Source organism: Euprymna scolopes, chromosome 12 (genome assembly GCF_053919585.1).
Source record: "Euprymna scolopes isolate OS-2025 chromosome 12, ASM5391958v1, whole genome shotgun sequence".
Classification (NCBI taxonomy): domain Eukaryota; kingdom Metazoa; phylum Mollusca; class Cephalopoda; order Sepiida; family Sepiolidae; genus Euprymna; species Euprymna scolopes.
In genome coordinates this window covers 131,181,642-131,198,985 of record NC_136493.1, presented here as the reverse complement: position 1 = coordinate 131,198,985, position 17,344 = coordinate 131,181,642, and the positions used below count along the sequence as shown (strand labels likewise).

General features: G+C 38.0%; 1 protein-coding gene across 3 annotated transcripts in view; it reads left to right on the top strand.

Annotated features, from left to right (window-relative positions):
• LOC145291485 (uncharacterized) overlaps positions 1 to 17,344 on the top strand; it is a 139,439-nt gene that overhangs the window by 100,268 nt on the left and 21,827 nt on the right. For all 3 annotated transcript variants that reach the window (XM_080137368.1, XM_080137366.1, XM_080137369.1), the window contains exons 5-6: positions 7,540 to 7,647; positions 8,777 to 8,903. In XM_080137368.1, the coding sequence (XP_079993494.1) occupies positions 7,540 to 7,647; positions 8,777 to 8,903 (235 nt within the window). The remainder of the gene's footprint in view (positions 1 to 7,539; positions 7,648 to 8,776; positions 8,904 to 17,344) is intronic.

Genomic DNA, 17,344 nt, shown 5'->3' with positions numbered 1-17,344 from the left:
GTGTAGAGGGCTACTATCAGGGGCAACAACTCCTGGGGTACTATGTAGGGATTTGGGCAGAAAGAATTTGGTTCACGTTACACTTGAACTTCTGCACGTCAGTACTGTTGGGGAAGCAGGGACCTGGAATGGAATTACAAAGTCTAGCGGTTCTGGGGAAGAAACTATTGGAGTAGAAAGATCTTTTACATCTAGGGATCTCTACAGTGTGGGGGTGGGATTTAGCAGCCTGTCGGGTTTGTCGAGGGTGCTCACGTCGTGGGGGCACAAGTGATTGCAGTTCGTCAGAGCATTCACCACTAAAATACTTGTAGAACAGGCAGAGGGATGTAACATTTCGTCGATGGGACAGAGGCTGAAGCTTAGATGCCAGTTCAGGGCTTATCAGATTGGCGACTCTCTTTTGAACCTTGTCAAGGAGCGAGAGACTAGTAGCAGATGCACCAGCCCAAATGTGACAACAATACTCCATACATGGGCAAATGGTGGCCTTATAGAGGTACAGGATACTTTCGGGTGTTAGTAGTTGTCTAGCACGGTAGAGAGAGCCTTTCTTGCAGCGGCCCTGGCAATGCCTTCAATGTAATTGTTCCAACTCATGTTTCCTGTGAACGTTAGGCCAAGGAGTTTGAAAGATGTACTCTCAGATAAAGAGTCATTGGCCATTGCTATAGGTGGTAGAGAAGGTTTCTTGTAATTATTGAATGAAACTAGTTTAGTCTTGGCGGCATTGAACGTGACCAACCATTTTTGTCCCCATTCCACTACAGATTGGAGGTCTTCCTCTAGTGTTTCTGCCATTTCTTTAGAAATGTGTTCATTTGTCTTCCTGTCGTGCCTGCCATAGAGTGTAGTGTCATCAGCATATATACCCATCTCAGAGGCAATTTTGTCAGGGAGGTCATTTATGAATATCGGAACAATAGAAGTCCAAGGATAGACCCCTGGGGCACTCCCGCATTTATATCATATTGTTTAGATGTATGACCGTCGAGGACAACCTGGATTTTTCTCTTATCTAAGAAGGATTTAATTATGTTAAGTATTCTACCAGTGATACCGTATGATCTAATTTTCCTGAGGAGACCCTCATGCCATACCCTGTCAAAAGCCTTAGATATATCTAGAGCTACCGCTCTACCCTCCCCCGCTTTGTCCAGTGAATGGTATATACGTTCAGAGATTACAGTTAGGATGTCTGCTGTGGAACGGGCTTGTCTAAATCCATATTGTTGGTCAGTCAGAAGTTTAGTATCTGTAAGGTGATGGACTAGAGCATGGTTGATTACGGTCTCAAATATTTTGGCAAAAAGTGGGAGGAGGCTAATGGGGCGATAATTTAATGGGTCAGTCCTTTCGCCAGAATTCTTGAATACTGGTACAACAGAAGCAGTTTTCCAACAGCCCGGAAAGCAAGCTTTATTAAGGCATTTGTTGTAGAGTTTGGAGAGAACTGGAGCTACTTCGGCTGAGCATTTTTTTAATAGCACATCTGGGATGAGATCGGGTCCACATGTATTTGAAATGCCAAGGTTTTTTATGATAGCATGCTCCTGAGCAGGGGTGATTTTCAGATCGTCTAGTGTGGCGTCTGTCCGCATAGGAAAGTCAGGTAGGGGGTGGTTGGAAGGGTCCGGTGTGGAGTTTGAGGCAAACCGACTGGCAAGCATGTTACCTTGTCGGTTGCTGAGATGACAACCTCGTGATTGTTAGTTAGTGGGGGAATTGTTGATTGCCCATTATTTACTACACTGTTGTAGATTTTCCAGAAGTCACGAGTTCGTAGTTTTTGTGCTTCGATGCGTTTTTTAGTGGTTTCCGTAAATTCTCTCTTAGTTGTCGCTATTTCTTTATTTCTAGCTTCTATATACTTCAGTCTGTTTGAACTGAACTTATGTCGGTTAAATCTGCGGTATGCATGCTGCTTTTGAGCAATGGAAGTAAACCATTGGGGAGAGTGGGGCTTACTATAAAATTTCCGCATGGGAACATGCGCTTCAATTGCAGTTTTGAACCAGTCAGTGGTCTCATTTGCACACTGTTCAGCAGGGAGAGAAAAAATATTTCCCCATGGGGCATCTCTGATTAGTTCCCTGATGGCTTCTCAGTCAGCCTTTTTATAATATCTCGTTTTGAGCACTGGCTCTTCAGTTTTGGCTCTGGAGTTTAGGGCGATTTCAACCATTATCACTGCATGATCAGCATTCCCGAGTGGGCTGTGGGCCTTCGTTATGCAATCATCGGGAACTGTGGTCAAAAACAGATCTAGAAGTGATGCGTGTTGTTCTTCCTGGTCAGGGAAACGGGTTGGAAACCTAACAATTTGTGATAGGGAGTGAGATATAGTGAAGCTTTGAGTTGTGCTGCCCGCTGCATCTGTGTAAATAGAGAATCCAAGCCAGTTTTTGTGATGGACATTAAAGTCACCAAATACATGTACTTGTGCGCTAGTGTCGAGTGAGAGTGCTGTGTCTATGCTGTCAGAGACTTTGCTTATAATGGTGCAGTCCTGAGTCGAGGGAGAGCGGTAGAGAAAATAAAAGTAGCTAATGTTGTGTTGCATGTTTAGTCTAAAGCACATAAAGGCTTGATCATCCGTTTCTAGGTTTGTTTCTCTAGTCAGGGGGAGGGTATTACGAATGTAAACTCCAAGTCCGTGCATGTGTCTGTCAGAGTCCTTACGGCAGAGTGGGAGATATCCAGGCATGTTAAAGTGGTTAGAGGGGATGGAGGAGTGTAGGTTAATCTCACTTAGTGCTAAGATATCCAGGGTATTTGTTAAGAGAAATGCTTCAACATCAGCTATATATATATATCTATAGATATAAAAGCGAAAATGTGTGTTTGTGTGTCCGCTAAAAACTTTTGACAGACAGAACAAAAATTCACAAACTCGGTTTTTTTTTTTGTTTTTTCGATTTTTACATTTAACATCGTTCGTTTGCCTTACGTTAGCTTTTTTTGTGTTTTATTTTTGATGTTTTGAGTAGGGTTTTTTAACGTTCGTTTTTCTGTTTTTTTTTTTACTTCGCTTATTCTTAGATTTTCGTTAACATCCTCACCCCCGCCCGACCACACACACCGAAAAACACCCGGGCAACGCCGGGTACCCTTCGCTAGTATCTATATATACACTCCTATAAATTATTTTTTTTTGTGTATTGGTATTCATATTAAAAACATTTTTTTTCTATTTATTTAATAACTAAATTCATGCATATATTCTACATGATTTATACTTGTGTGATATTTGCGTAAAAACGTTATAGTAAACGAAAACTTCTTTTTATATATATTTATGTATATGTATATATATTTGTTGAAAAATTTTACCTACCAAACTCTTGTCAGTTTTTGGTCTACAGACATGAAACTTAATATATAGGGTATTCAAGTCCATGCAAAACTTTATATTTGGGTTTTAGCTAGGGAAAATTGGTGCAAAAGTGTGAAAATTTAAGAAATGGAATTTGCCAGGTGAAGGTCAAATGACGACATTACGAATATTCATGCGTAACGTAATAGCTATTGGTTCATGTTTTAATTTTTATCCTCGCACAAACATGTCTTCATAGCTCAGGCATTAACGTCAAAGGAAAAAGTAAATTAAACACTTTGCTTTTGATTCTCGGTGACGCACAAGTCATTTTTTTTTTATTACTTTTTATATAGAAAATAAAAATTAAAAAAAACATCTATAGAAAGATGAATCTGGCAGCAGCTACATAAACAAAATATTATTTGAATTTTTCAATAAAAATCGAAAATATATTTGGCCTGTAAATATGTGCCTTGCAAATCACAATGCTGATTATCAAAGCCTAATAGACCCTATCTAAAATGGGCCCCTAAGGTAAAAAAAAAAAGATAGGAAAATATCATTCTAGTTAGAGTAATATCGTCAAAAGTGGTATAAATACATTTAAATACGATAAATAATTATTTGTGTTGTATGTAGCTTAGGAAGTAAAATAAGATAGATGTTCCTACTTTCGGTTGTGATTTGGTCAGTGCCTCAGGCGAATGATATCACAGAAAGGATGCCAAGCCCTTTTGAGATTAGACTCGAGAGAACAGGTCGCTTTGTTTTCGTCATCCGGCCATCGTTTGGTCAGTTCAAATGTAGTAGCAGTTTTTTCTTTAGCCCCTAAAAGTGCCAACGGTCCTGGATATGACCTAAAACTATATCCGATGGTGAGGCCCCACCTTGCGGGCCTTGGGGAGTGTGGAGCCACTCTTTAATTGCCATTGCTCCCAGGTCCACTCTGACCCGGAGTGGTAGTACCTGTTAGGGTCCCAACTATGGGTTAAATAGAATCTGACTTAAAAAAAAAAAAAAATATACTCCATTAAAAATCGTTCCTCAAAATAACTAGATTCGGCATTAAATAACCTGAAAAAGGTTGATATGCCGTAAAACAAAAACAACAACAACTAAAAGTGCCAACGAGGTGAGAATCTAAAATCTTTATATATTTTATTGGTTATGATTTATATATATATTGTTTTTTAATAAGAATATATTCAATATTTCTGTACTTATATTTTCGGTAGTCATATTCCTCATTCTACCTGATAGTCTTGAAGAAACCCTTTCTTGTATCGCATGTGTCTGGTGCCGCTGTCATGTCTATCGCCTACGCTTTTTTTTTGTATTATTTTGTTTTCATGTTATTTTTGTAAAATATATCTTTTTTATACGTTTAGTGTTGCATTTATGTCAATCATTTTTATTTATTTTTATTGCCGTTTTCACAGCTGCATATGTACAGGAATAAAATTATTCTAAACATAATTCAAGCAGTTGTTAGTTCTCTCCCGCATATCAAGAGGCCAAACGAATCAGTTTATTATTCGCATTATTTGTATTCTTCGGACTCCTCTTTATAATAGAAGGTATTTATAACATTATTTTCAAACCGAGACAGCACCAGATTGTCTTGCTGGTAACCATATGTGTTAGGTGTGGTCGGAGATGTTCACACATGGGCAGAAAATCATATATACAGAGAAATGATAGAATGTGTTTTTGTTGAGATATTGTGGACAAAAATTAATTTCTGAACAAAGAAAATAGACATTTGGGTGACAATGTCTGGATTGACATATACAGAAAATATCAGCGGTAAGCTATGTGTTTCATGTCAAGCAAGAAACCACCTTGCAGATGATAAGAAATAACTTGGATGATGAAAGAGGAGAGAGAGAATTCAGAAGAGAAAGAAACCCAAATAGAGAAATAGATTTCTTTAGAACAAAAAAGAGAAGGGGAAAAGAGAATAGAAGGATGGGCAATCTCTAAACAACAGAGGTTAAAATGCTAATCTCAGAGACATAATAGTCAGATTTAGGGTTTCCATAAGACCATACAAGAGAGACTTCCCTGCTGGCCTCAAAGGAGGCAGGTCAACTTTTTGGGCTGACTGCCCAAGGCTGAAATTCGTGAAGGAGCTAAGGGGGAGAGCCTTTCATTCCTCCTCCAACCAAAAAACTACTTGAAAGAATAAAAATTGAAAAATCCTGCATCTTGAAACAGTATATTTTGAGTTCAGAAGTACTTGGGTAATTTAATTTTTCTTTGCACAAGTGTATGTGAAAATATCTTATGCAATAATTATTTTTGTGTATAAGAAAGTGATCACCAGAGTTATTATTGCTTTTTTTGTTTGTGGAGAATAATCCTGTTAATTTCCAGTTCTACCCTGACACGTGATTTCTAAAATGCAGCTGTGAGAGGCCCATGTTTCTGATCATTAGTGTCAACAGAATATCTTTTCATTCTTTTGACCCTCGGGTATATATCCGACACAGACACGCGTAATCAACCGAGAACCACATCTGTCTATATAAAAACATAAGATATTAACGGATATATACTCAAGAGTCAAAACAATGAAAAGAATATGCTGTTGTCACAGCCCTACTGATCAGTGCACCTGTAAAGGAAGAGCTCAACTCTGATGACGGCCAACGAACGGTCAGCATGTTAAAGATTCTTCCGTGCAGACTTAGGATTGCGCGCATTTTGTGCATTCTGAGAATCAGAGCGGTAATTCCAGTGAGCAGTAAATATTTGGTTAAGTTTTGAAAAGGATTCATCATTAGACGAACATAAAAGTGTAGCCACTTAACTTAACATGACTTAAGTTTAGCCCCTATGTTTAGGGGTTGGTGACAGACCGATGAAAGTGCTATTTCAAACTGATCGACAGACTGAAAATCTTAGAGATACTTTGACGGATACATTAATTGGTACTGTGACACAGGATTGTGACACCACCCCAGACGTGACTACAGTATTACTCACATCAGCAACCATACTTCTGTTTGGCCTATCTGCACAAAATTTTGAATGGAACCCTTTATTTAATCCATGGAGTAGCATCGACTTGTTCAGTACACCATGTCAGAGTAGAAGTCCTAAGTAATTTATAATTATATTTTTAAGCGTCACCTGCACTGAAATTGAACCTTCAACATCCAGAAGACAACTGAATTTCACCAAGTACTTTATCCACTATGCCACAGGTAGAAAGATTCCTGAGTTTGATAAGACACATCTGAAGATGTTGAAAGTTACATCTGTTTAATGTTGCAAAAATAATACTCAAGACGAGAACAGTAGTCCAAAGAATCCAAATATTACGAATAAATATAAATTATTGTAAAGATTACTAAGAAAAAGTAAACAAAATTTCATAGAAAATAATGGAGTTGTTTGTTGGGGTTTTTTTTTTGTAAATTTTATTTAAATAATACAAATATTTTAATTAAATAAAATACATATTATATACGTTTGAAGCCAAAACAATGCATTGTTACAAAATATACAGATATTTTGTTTGAAATTTATGTTAAAGTTCATAAATATATTTCAAAGGAAACCTTCATCTTCAGTATGTCTTTTTTTTTGCTATGTTGTTGGAGCAGAGAATTAGCCATTTGTTGTTTCTACAGTAGTTTTTAAAGTCTCGGAATGGTGCGTTTGGTCACGCGAGATTCACGTTAAGCAGCACTTCAAAGAAACAATGTTAACGTGAGTCTTTTATATTACTTGTATAGATCGGACTATTGTTCTCATCTTGAGTGTTATTTGGTTGGATTGTCTTTCAGTCATCTTGGTTATTTTTTGGAAAAGAAATAGAAAAGTCACTGACTCTGTAGATATTTTTGTATTCTATTAATTTAATAGTTTTAATATACTGTCTATTTAATCGTTTTAGTTTCAAGTGTGTGAAAAAATTGGTTGACAAAAGGGAAGCAACTCTAATAAAAAAAATTGATAGGGGATTGTCTCTTTTTCATCACCAAAATTTTAAGGGTGTACAATGTTTGTTTTTTTTTTCTATAATTTGCGAACAACAACCAACATGCCTGAAGATGGTCGAAGGCTAATCCCACCGAAACGTTACACAAATACCACACAAAATGAGAACAATAGCCCGATCAATACACGTAATATAAACAATCAGCCCTCATCTAAAAAATTCAGAATTTTAATACAAATATTTTCTTTCTCTTAATATTTCTATTCAACAGAATATTGATCCAACTAAAGATGAAGTGGAAAAATATTTAAAAAATGGCGGATTTTCAAAAGAGATCCTCCTTTATAAAAATAAGGAAAAATCATATGTGTGCAAACAGGTAGGATACGTGTTACTTTGACATTTTATTTTGTCTCTTTTACCTACTTTCATACGTTCGACAACTTTTAAAACAACTTCCAAAGTAACTTATTTTTGGCCAAGTCTTTATTTCTCTTGCTTTCTCTCAAATCCATCTTTATCAATTCTTCCCAGGTTTTTCCTACACCTTCCTCTAACTAGCCCTGCTACCTCAACTGTTCTATATATCTAACCCCAAAACTCATCCAGATTTAATCTTCCTCTGAGGTCATCTGATCCATCTTCAAATTACACATCACACGTCCATATTGTTCTCGTATCATTTCTCGGTTCTTGTCCGGAATTTTCCCTATATTAAAAAACTAGAAATGTATATATCTACAAAGAAACAAAAATATCATATTCCAAAAACCATGTAAACTGATTAAGTTTTATTTTTGTGAAGAAAATCATTTTGAAGCGATTAATAGAAATTTGTGGGTATTATGACATAAATATGGCAAGTTTGAATTAGTGTTAAGTTATGTCCCTTTGTTTTTAGGTTTTGTTTTCAAAATGGCAAAATAAAAACAGCCATTCTCGGGTTACTTAAAAAATTTGGGTGCACATATGAAAGCGGTACCCACCTCTGTAATTTTTTTTATTGGTTCCCCGACAAAAGTGGGTGGACCTGTAAATTCACCCTTGTCTGTTCGTCCCGCCGCACTTTTCTCAATAACTACACCTTGGAATTTTTTGAAATTTTGCACATGATATAAGTAAAAAAATAACAGAACAGATTTTCTGGGAAAACTCCGGTTGTCCCTATAAGGATGCCCTTTGGGTTTAAATGGCTAAAATTGACACTTTCGTACTTAAAAAAAAAAAAAAAAAAAAAAAAAATGATGTCTTTTATAAAACTTTCTGAAAAGTTGTAACTAACTGATTTCTATATATTGGGGGAACCATGCATGCTTCACTTGTTTTTGTCTTTTCAATTTTTTAAGTGGATTATTATCAAATGTTCACTAATCTACCGAATTATCAAAAAAATAAAAAATAAAAAAAAATACAAAGCAAGCTGATTGTTCTTTTTTGTTAAATTTTAATGGGTTAATTTTATTTTAGTTAAATTTTAAATGGATGAATTTTTTCTCTTTTCTTTGTAGATAGATGCAAAAAAATTCAACCAAAACGAAGTGATTTCCATGTGTCAATTGAACGATGAGTACATTTCGCAGATTTATGGACTGGTGCGCACAACTTCTGAGTATCATATTTACATGGAATATTGTGGTATGTAATGTCGTTTCCTATGGGTGAGATTGTGCGATATTTTTGCTGTGCGTAAACTCTTCATTTCCTTCCATAGCTCTGAAAAAAATTCTTTCACCATTTTAAAATTCATTCAGTTTATTTTTAAAATGTTCAACACTATTTGCATTTTAATTGGATCATATATTTTTTTTTTTTTTAATAAAAATAAAATGCTTCATCAGCTGTACCTATCCGATGTTGCCTGGGAGATTTTTGTTGTATTTCTGCTGTACTGAAAACAATGACCACAAACAATGGATGCATAAAAATACGATATGTCTTTATTGGTGGTGTTAGGGTGAACGAGTTGGGTTGAGCAAGGAAAGGATGCATAAGAATTGACAGTGATTTTCTCGGACCCGATCATCAGTCGACTATTAATATAAATTTTGGGTTAGGTTTATTTGCTGGATCACTACTTATCAAGGCCAAGAAGCCACTCAGAGATAAGGGCTAAGTGTAGATAGATGGTGAGACAAGATTGGACACAATTCAGCTTGTAAAGTGCTAGATTATCTAAATGAACGATTTAATAGGAATTTATTCACATTAGACTTGAAAACGACCATATTATAGTCAGCCGGAAAGCAGACAAACGGTATTGAGTTCCACAGACAGACAAATCTAGGGAAGACAGACTGCTTATGGAATTTTACTTTAGTTTTAGGCACAGATAGGGAGTAAGGAAAGTTGTTAGCAGTTGTTTTAGCTAGACAAGTATTTATTGGCAACGTTTTATGGGAAGGAACCATAGATTGGAGCTCAGTCGATGAACCTACCATAAAAGTATCGATAGAGCAGACTCGCAGTGTCTCTTCTGTGAGAAAAGGGGAGTAGGGAAATGAAAAGGTCATCGCCTACTAAATTTTGAAGATGGTTTTGTACCCTGCCAAGGCAGGAAAGGGTGCTTTTTGGGGTGTCACCCGAGATGTGGCAACAGTACTCCATCTTGGGCCAGATTTTTTATATAATAATTAGTGACCCCCCCCCCCACACACACACACACACATCCGCATCTACCTGTAAACATCCATTCTGGAATTTTGTTTTCCTCTCAATGAAGCCATGCCCTTGGGTATTTCCACCTGCATCCAACCTTTGTGGGTAAGATGTCCTTTACAGGTGATTTTAATCAATCAACAATTATTTTATTTTTGACAGTCAGCCATGTCTTATCATATTTATATGAAATACTGTGGTACGTAATGCCATTTTACCATGGATGAGATCGTGCTGTGTTTCATCTGTATTTAAAAGAATAATATTAAACATTGATGTATCAAAATATATCTTCATTGTCGGTGAATGCATGGGATGAGTAAGGAGGGAGGACAGAAGTGGTTTCCTCAAACTTCATCATCAAACAAATCCTGATCTCAATTTTAGATTCTTTTACTGTTATAGTGATAAAAGGGGGAATAACTCTAAATAAATAAAGTCAAAGTTATCACTTCTTATAGATCTCTGAAAAGACTAGAGAGTTGGGGAACCAAAAGCAACATGGCAGATGTTGCCGGGCATTCAATATCGTCTGTAAATAATTTAAGGTTTCTGCTGTGAATAAATTGTGTTTAAATTATAATGAGCTTATCTGCTTGTTGTTAGAATATCCAATTATCCTGACATCACAATTTCTCCAAACACAACAAAATTTGGTGACGAGGATGCCATCAGATTAAATACAAGATCTCAAAAATCAAAAACGCTAATAGTCTTAAAAAAAAAAAAAAAAAAATTCGGAGAATTCTTTTATGCATAAACAGGGAAGAAAAAATATTTTACTCAATTATTTTTGTGAACACATGTAAAAAAAATTTTTTGCTAACAAGAAAAAAAAAAGAAAAGGAAAATTTTGTGCACAAACAAAAAGAAAAACAAAATCGGAATTATTTATGTCATGGATCCAAATTTATTGGATAAAATATTGCAAAACTAGCAAGAATTTTTAAAAGCTCAAAACAATTTTATTGAAACTTTGAGGGCACAATTTCATAAACAATTGATGGAAACCGCAAAGTCAATTTCTCTGGACACCATAGCAAGCACAATAACAGATTTTTTGTTCAATCCAGATTTAAAAAAAACATTTTACTGCTTGGTATGGATGATGGAAAAAATAAAAATCTACTGTAAATTTACTGTTTATTTACTTTTGTTATTGTTTTGCAAATTTTTTTATCAACAAAAAAAGATATGGATTTTTTTTTACCATAAATTGTTAGGTGAAAGATTTTTTTCAAGAAAACTTTTTTTTATTTTTTAAAGAAATTTGCAGTAAAGTTTGTTTTTTTTTGTTTTTTTTCTGTTGGCAAACAAAATTTTTTTCATAAGAAAAGATGAATGCTTTTTATGAAAATCGTAAATTGTTAGGTGAAAGTACAGAAAAGTTCTTTTTTTTTCAAGAGACTGTACGAATTATTTTTCGCCAACAGATGCAAAAAAAAAAAAAAGAACAAAAAAAAAATGTTGATTTAGTATTTGAACAATGCTCGGCTTAATGCGGTAATTGCGGGTTGAGCCCTAACCATAATTGACTGAAAATCCCAAGGATTTGAGTCAAATTCAGCATGAGTACCATTCTTTTTAATTTTGTCTTTTATTCAATTTTTTTTTAGTGGATTATCGGTGATTGCAAACTAACAAATTTAACCAAAATGCAAAAAATTAAATAATCAAAGATTTTTAAGGGGTGCTCAGTTTCTAATACAAAGTTTTAGTAAATCGGTCCCTCTTATTGGAAACATTCAAGGGAAACACAAAACTAAATTATTGCCAGTATGTTTGAAAGAGGTTCTTTCTGTTTTTGTTTTTTTGTTTTTTTTCAATACTTTTGGCAGATTATTATTGATTTTGACACTCAGCTAGCAGATGATTCAAATTTTTTTTTAAATGCCAAAAATTCAATATTTAAAGGTTTTTAGGGATCGCTCAGTTTCTGATATAACGTAAGTAGATATAGATGTTTGTAGGGGTTTCACAATGAAACTTGTTATAACTTAGTGTATTAATGTTATTTTTTAAGTAAAAATAATATTTAGGTTTGGATATAAATTCCTAAACTCATTTCACTCTAAATAATTTACCCATATTGTAAACACATTCTGTTTACAGTAAACGAGACTGAAAGTTCCTTTAAGTGATGTCATGTGACTGGTGAATCACCAGTGAGTGGTGCTATTTCCCTAAATAAAAAAATGGCCACATCATTAGGAAGAAAACCACCTAATTTATTAAATAAAAATTAAGTATAATGTTATAATTAAAAAGAGGTATATATAAAAACACGCAGGGGTATGATGAAAATACTATGCCAAAATGTCGAAGCAATCAGGCCAATGGTTATTTAGATTATCGATTATGAACAAACAAGCTGTACCCTGCCACGTGTTGCTGTGGCTCAATTTGGTGTAATGGAAAAAATCTAAAATAAGAGAAAATGCAGGTTTCTTATATTTTTAGTACAGCAATCGTGAATAATCCACTCCGAAAATTGGAAAAAAAAAAGGCGAAAATGAATAAAAATGGTACTCTTGCAGAATTTGACCCAGATCTTTGGGAGTTTCCGTCAATTATGGCTTGGGCTCGACCAGCAATCACTGGATGAAGCCAAACGTTGCTAAAATGTTGAAATGCTAAATCGATTTTTTTTGTTGTTTTTTTTTGTATTCAAAAGCGTGAGTTTTTACTTAATATTTGGGCAAAGGGGGGGGGGGTACTATACACAGATTCGAAAAAGTTGTCAAAAAACAAATATATAACAAATAAATGTTATCAAAGGCAGGATAAGTTACTTTTAAAAACACTAAAAAATTATCCAATAAAGTAGAAAAGTAACTTACCTTGCCTTTGATAACATTCATTTATTATATATCTGTTTATGACAACTTTTTCAAATGTATGTGTATCGTAATAAAAACCCGAGGGGGAGTATTTTTCTGTTTATTTTTTTTTTAACATTTGTTGACAAAAAGTAATTTGTAAATTTGGTACTTATGTACTTTTGCTACCGCACTATTTTTAAATAGATTTTCAAAGTTAAATTTAAATTTCACAATATCTTTTGTTTTCTTTTTTTTTTTTTTAATAAATTGTTAGTTGGAAACACAGAATAGTTACAAAACACCCAGTATCTCCGTTGTATTTAATAATGTTTGCTTGAATGAAAAATGCTGCCTATATATATATATATATATATATATATATATATATATATATAAAAATGTGACTCTTGGTTCGTTCGCAATTACTAGTCTAAAAAACCACTGGACGGATGGCTTCCACGTTTTGTTATAATATGTTTACTATATCTATGTGTGTTTTTATATATTTATTTTTAATTCTAACATTATACTTAATTTTTCTATGATAAATAGGTGTTTTTCTTTGTATCGATAGGCCATTTTTTTTAGCGGTTTTGCTGATAGATCTTGAGATTTCTGTAGCAGAAGCAGCAATAACTAAAATGAGGGGAAAAAGAGCTTACCTCGGGTATGTCTGTTGTGTCACCAGTTGGGGGGAAAAAGAGAATTCCAAGATGGCGTCCGGGGGTTTTTATTAGCATTTACCCCATGCAACTCTCGGAAAATCACGTTTCTGTCTCATGTGATTATGCAAATAGATAATTCCCGGCCACTATAAAAGCAGGAGGCTAGAGACGAGTCGGCAGTGTCCTGCAAACTGTGTGTGGGTGTTTCTGGCGATTGGAGTGTGTCTTCTTTTACCACGGTTATCACGGACAGGAATTCCCTCTCTTCTGGAGGTGGGCGATATTGACTATTTTGAAGTTGTACTGTTGCTGACAGAACATTTATTTTTTTTTGCCTACTACATTTTTGTTTCAAGCTATTTCGGCCCGAATATGGCGAAGGTGCGGATAAGCAGTGATATTATCAAGCCGTTCTCTGGTGAGGGAGACGTTGTAGCGTGGCTGAAAAAAGTGAGACTTGTCGCACAACTTCAGCAGGTGGATGACGTAGCGAGTCTGCTACCTTTATACCTGGAAGGCAATGCACTGGCCCTCTACATGGAAATGGAGGAGGACGATCAAAAGAAAATAGACCAGATTGAGGCTCGATTAAAGGAGGCATTTACTGATGATGCGTTTGCAGCATATAGAAAAATAACTATGGTTAGATGGGCTGGTGAACGTGTGGATGTGTACGCCAACAAAATCAGGCAGTTGGTTGGATTGGCCGGATTCACAGGAGAAAGCTCAGAGAGACTCACAAAATTAATTTTTGTCACTGGATTCCCTGACACCATCTCAATTGCTCTTCAACAGGTGCCGAACATCAAAGCCCTGACCTGGGAGCTAATGTCGAGAGCGAGAATTTTGACGACGACTGGCGAACAAAATCAGGATGTGGTTGCGGCCACACGCTCACCCAACAACAGGGCCCAGAATAATCCTGTTAACGTGACCTGTTTCAAATGCAATGTTAAAGGCCACCTTGCAAGGGACTGTCGAAAACGTGGAACACGGTGTTACCGTTGCGGTGAGAGTGGACACTGGGCTCGGAACTGCTCGGGAAACGAGCAAGGGGAGGACGCATAAGCGCCAGTCTCCTTCCCAACCAAGATGTGAACACGACGCTCCCGGTGATAAGCATCCATGTTGACGGGACGCGATGTTTGGCGCTTATTGATACAGGATGCTCCAGGACAATTTTACATGCAGACCGGTGCCGGTCTTGGAGAAAAACAAACGTAAATGTCAATACAATTGGTGGAATGTCCTATGCGTGCTGCGGTGTTGGAACGGTCTCTGTATCCACTGATGAAGGTGTGTCTGCCAGAGTCGATGTGTTGGTGGTGCATGGCAAGCCACTGGGATTTGACTTGCTTCTAGGGATCGACGCCATAAAAGCTCTAGGAGGTGTCGTTGTCAAGCCTACAGGATCAGTGCGGCTGGGCGCCAGGAAAAGTATTAAATGCGCAGCCATTTCTATCGATGAACCAGATTTCACTGCTACCTTTGACCATCAAAACCGAACGTGGACCGCATCGTGGAAATGGTCTGTGGACCACCCCCCTGAAAGGCTGCATAATCGAGTGTCAGAGTACCCAGTGCCAGCAGAAATTCGTGAAGAATACACGCAGGAGCTCCACACCTGGATAGATAATGGTTGGCTCGTGCCATACCCAGAGGATAAATTGGGACCCCCCAAAGGTCTAATTCCCCTGATGGCTGTGATACAGCAGAACAAAGCCAAAGTGCGCCCGGTAATGGACTACCGGGAGCTAAATCATTACGTAGACGCATTTACGGCCAACGCAGATGTTTGTGCGGCTAAGCTGCGTGAGTGGAGACAAAAAGGTGCTAACGTGTCTCTACTGGACCTCAGAAGAGCATACCTACAAGTCCGGGTCCATGAGACACTGTGGCCATACCAGACTGTGGAAATCGATGGGAAAAAATACTGTCTGACCCGTCTGGGGTTTGGTTTGAATGTGGCTCCCTTGATAATGAGAGCAATTGTCAGCGAAGTACTATCTCAGGAAGAAGTTATAAGCCGCGCAGCATCTGCTTACATTGATGACATTTTTGTCAATGAAGACGTGGTGCCCGCGACCCGTGTGAGAGAACACCTCGCGCAGTTCGGGTTGGAGTGCAAGAACCCGGAGCAGTTGAAGGACGGTGCACGGGTGCTGGGATTGGCAGTCAGGATGGAACGCAATGAACTGCGGTGGAAGCGAGGAAATGCAATTCCGGAGGCTCCCAGTATTGTTACGCGACGAACAATCTTTTCCCTGTGTGGTCGACTTGTCGGGCACTTTCCGGTGTGCGGTTGGCTTCGTGTGGCTTGCGGAATACTCAGAAGGAGAGTAAGTTCGGTAACGAAGGGCTGGGATGATGAAGCAAGGGACGCCGTACTACATCGTATGATGTTCGAAACCTTAAAATCTGCACAGCAGAACGATCCGGCACAGGGAAATTGGTGTGTGGACGGCAAAGAGCTGAATGTATGGGTCGATGCTAGCTCCCTAGCAATTGAGGCAACCTTGGAGATGTGTGAAACTGTGCTGGAAGATGCATGTTGGCTGCGACCTGAAGATGACTCTCAACATATCAACTTGGCTGAACTGGATGCCGTATTGAAAGGCATCAATTTGGCTCTCCAGTGGCAGAGCAAGGTGCTACACATAAAGACAGATTCTGTTTGCGTATACCATTGGGTCTCGGACACGCTAACTGGAAAGGCGCGAGTACGCACCAAAGCAGCAAGCGAGATGCTTATTAGGAGGCGATTAAGCACTCTTAAGGAGCTCGTGAAAGAGTACGGGCTGACAGTGGATGTGACGCTGGTTCCATCAGCACGAAACATTGCTGACCGACTGACACGAGTGCCACAGCGGTGGTTTGAGGCAATGAAAAAGAAAAACGGTCTTGACCCAGTGATAGGCGCGGTCCACACAGACGAGCTGGATGAGAGTCAAATCATGGCTATTCACAAAGATAGTGGACATCCGGGGGTGCGACGCACTACCTACTTTGTCAGGAGAAGATGTCCAACCACGACAAAAGCAACTGTCAGAACGGTCATACAGAAATGCGAGGAATGTCAGTCCATTGACCCAGCGCCAGTCAGGTGGGAAAAGGGAAAGCTGGAAGTTAACGAGAATTGGCAGAGAATTGGAATGGATATCACGCATTATGGCACCTTCCATTTTTTAACTTTAACAGACTGTGGTCCATCGCGTTTCTCCATTTGGAGGAAATTGGCAAGGCAGGACTCGGCAAGCGTGATTCATCAGTTGGAGGCAGTGTTCCTCGAGCGTGGCGCGCCGCATGAACTCCTTTTAGACAATGACACAGCTTTCTGCAGCAATATGTTCCAAGCATTTGCATGTAAATGGGGAGTTCACTTGCGATTCCGTTGTGCATACGCTCCAGCCGGGAATGGCATAGCGGAGCGATGTCATCGTACAGTGAAACGAATAGCGGCTAGAATGTGTTGTCCCATACAGGAGGCTGTCTACTGGTATAACATCACACCAAGAGACAACACATCTCCCTCCACTGCGCCTGCCAATAGGATTTATCAATACGAAGTTCGAGTAAAGGAGACCAATCTCGCAACTGCGTCCCCAGGTCCCAAGAACAGCTTTTACCAGGTTGGAGATCGCGTATGGGTCAGAAGACCACAAAATCGATGTACCACGAGGTTCGGCAAGGGTGAGGTGACCAAGGTGATCAGCCCTCAGTCAATTTTGGTGGACGGTGTGCCTCGTCACGTGAAGGATTTGCGCCCTCGCCATTATGTTGTTACATCGGAGGAAGAGGGAGACTCAGACAGTATGATGTCTTCTGAAAAGACAGAGAGTATGATGCAGGACGACGAAGAAGATTTTGAGCCATATAATGTACATACTGAAGAAGCGGAGGAAGGACCACCCGTCTTGCCTCTACGAAGGAGTAC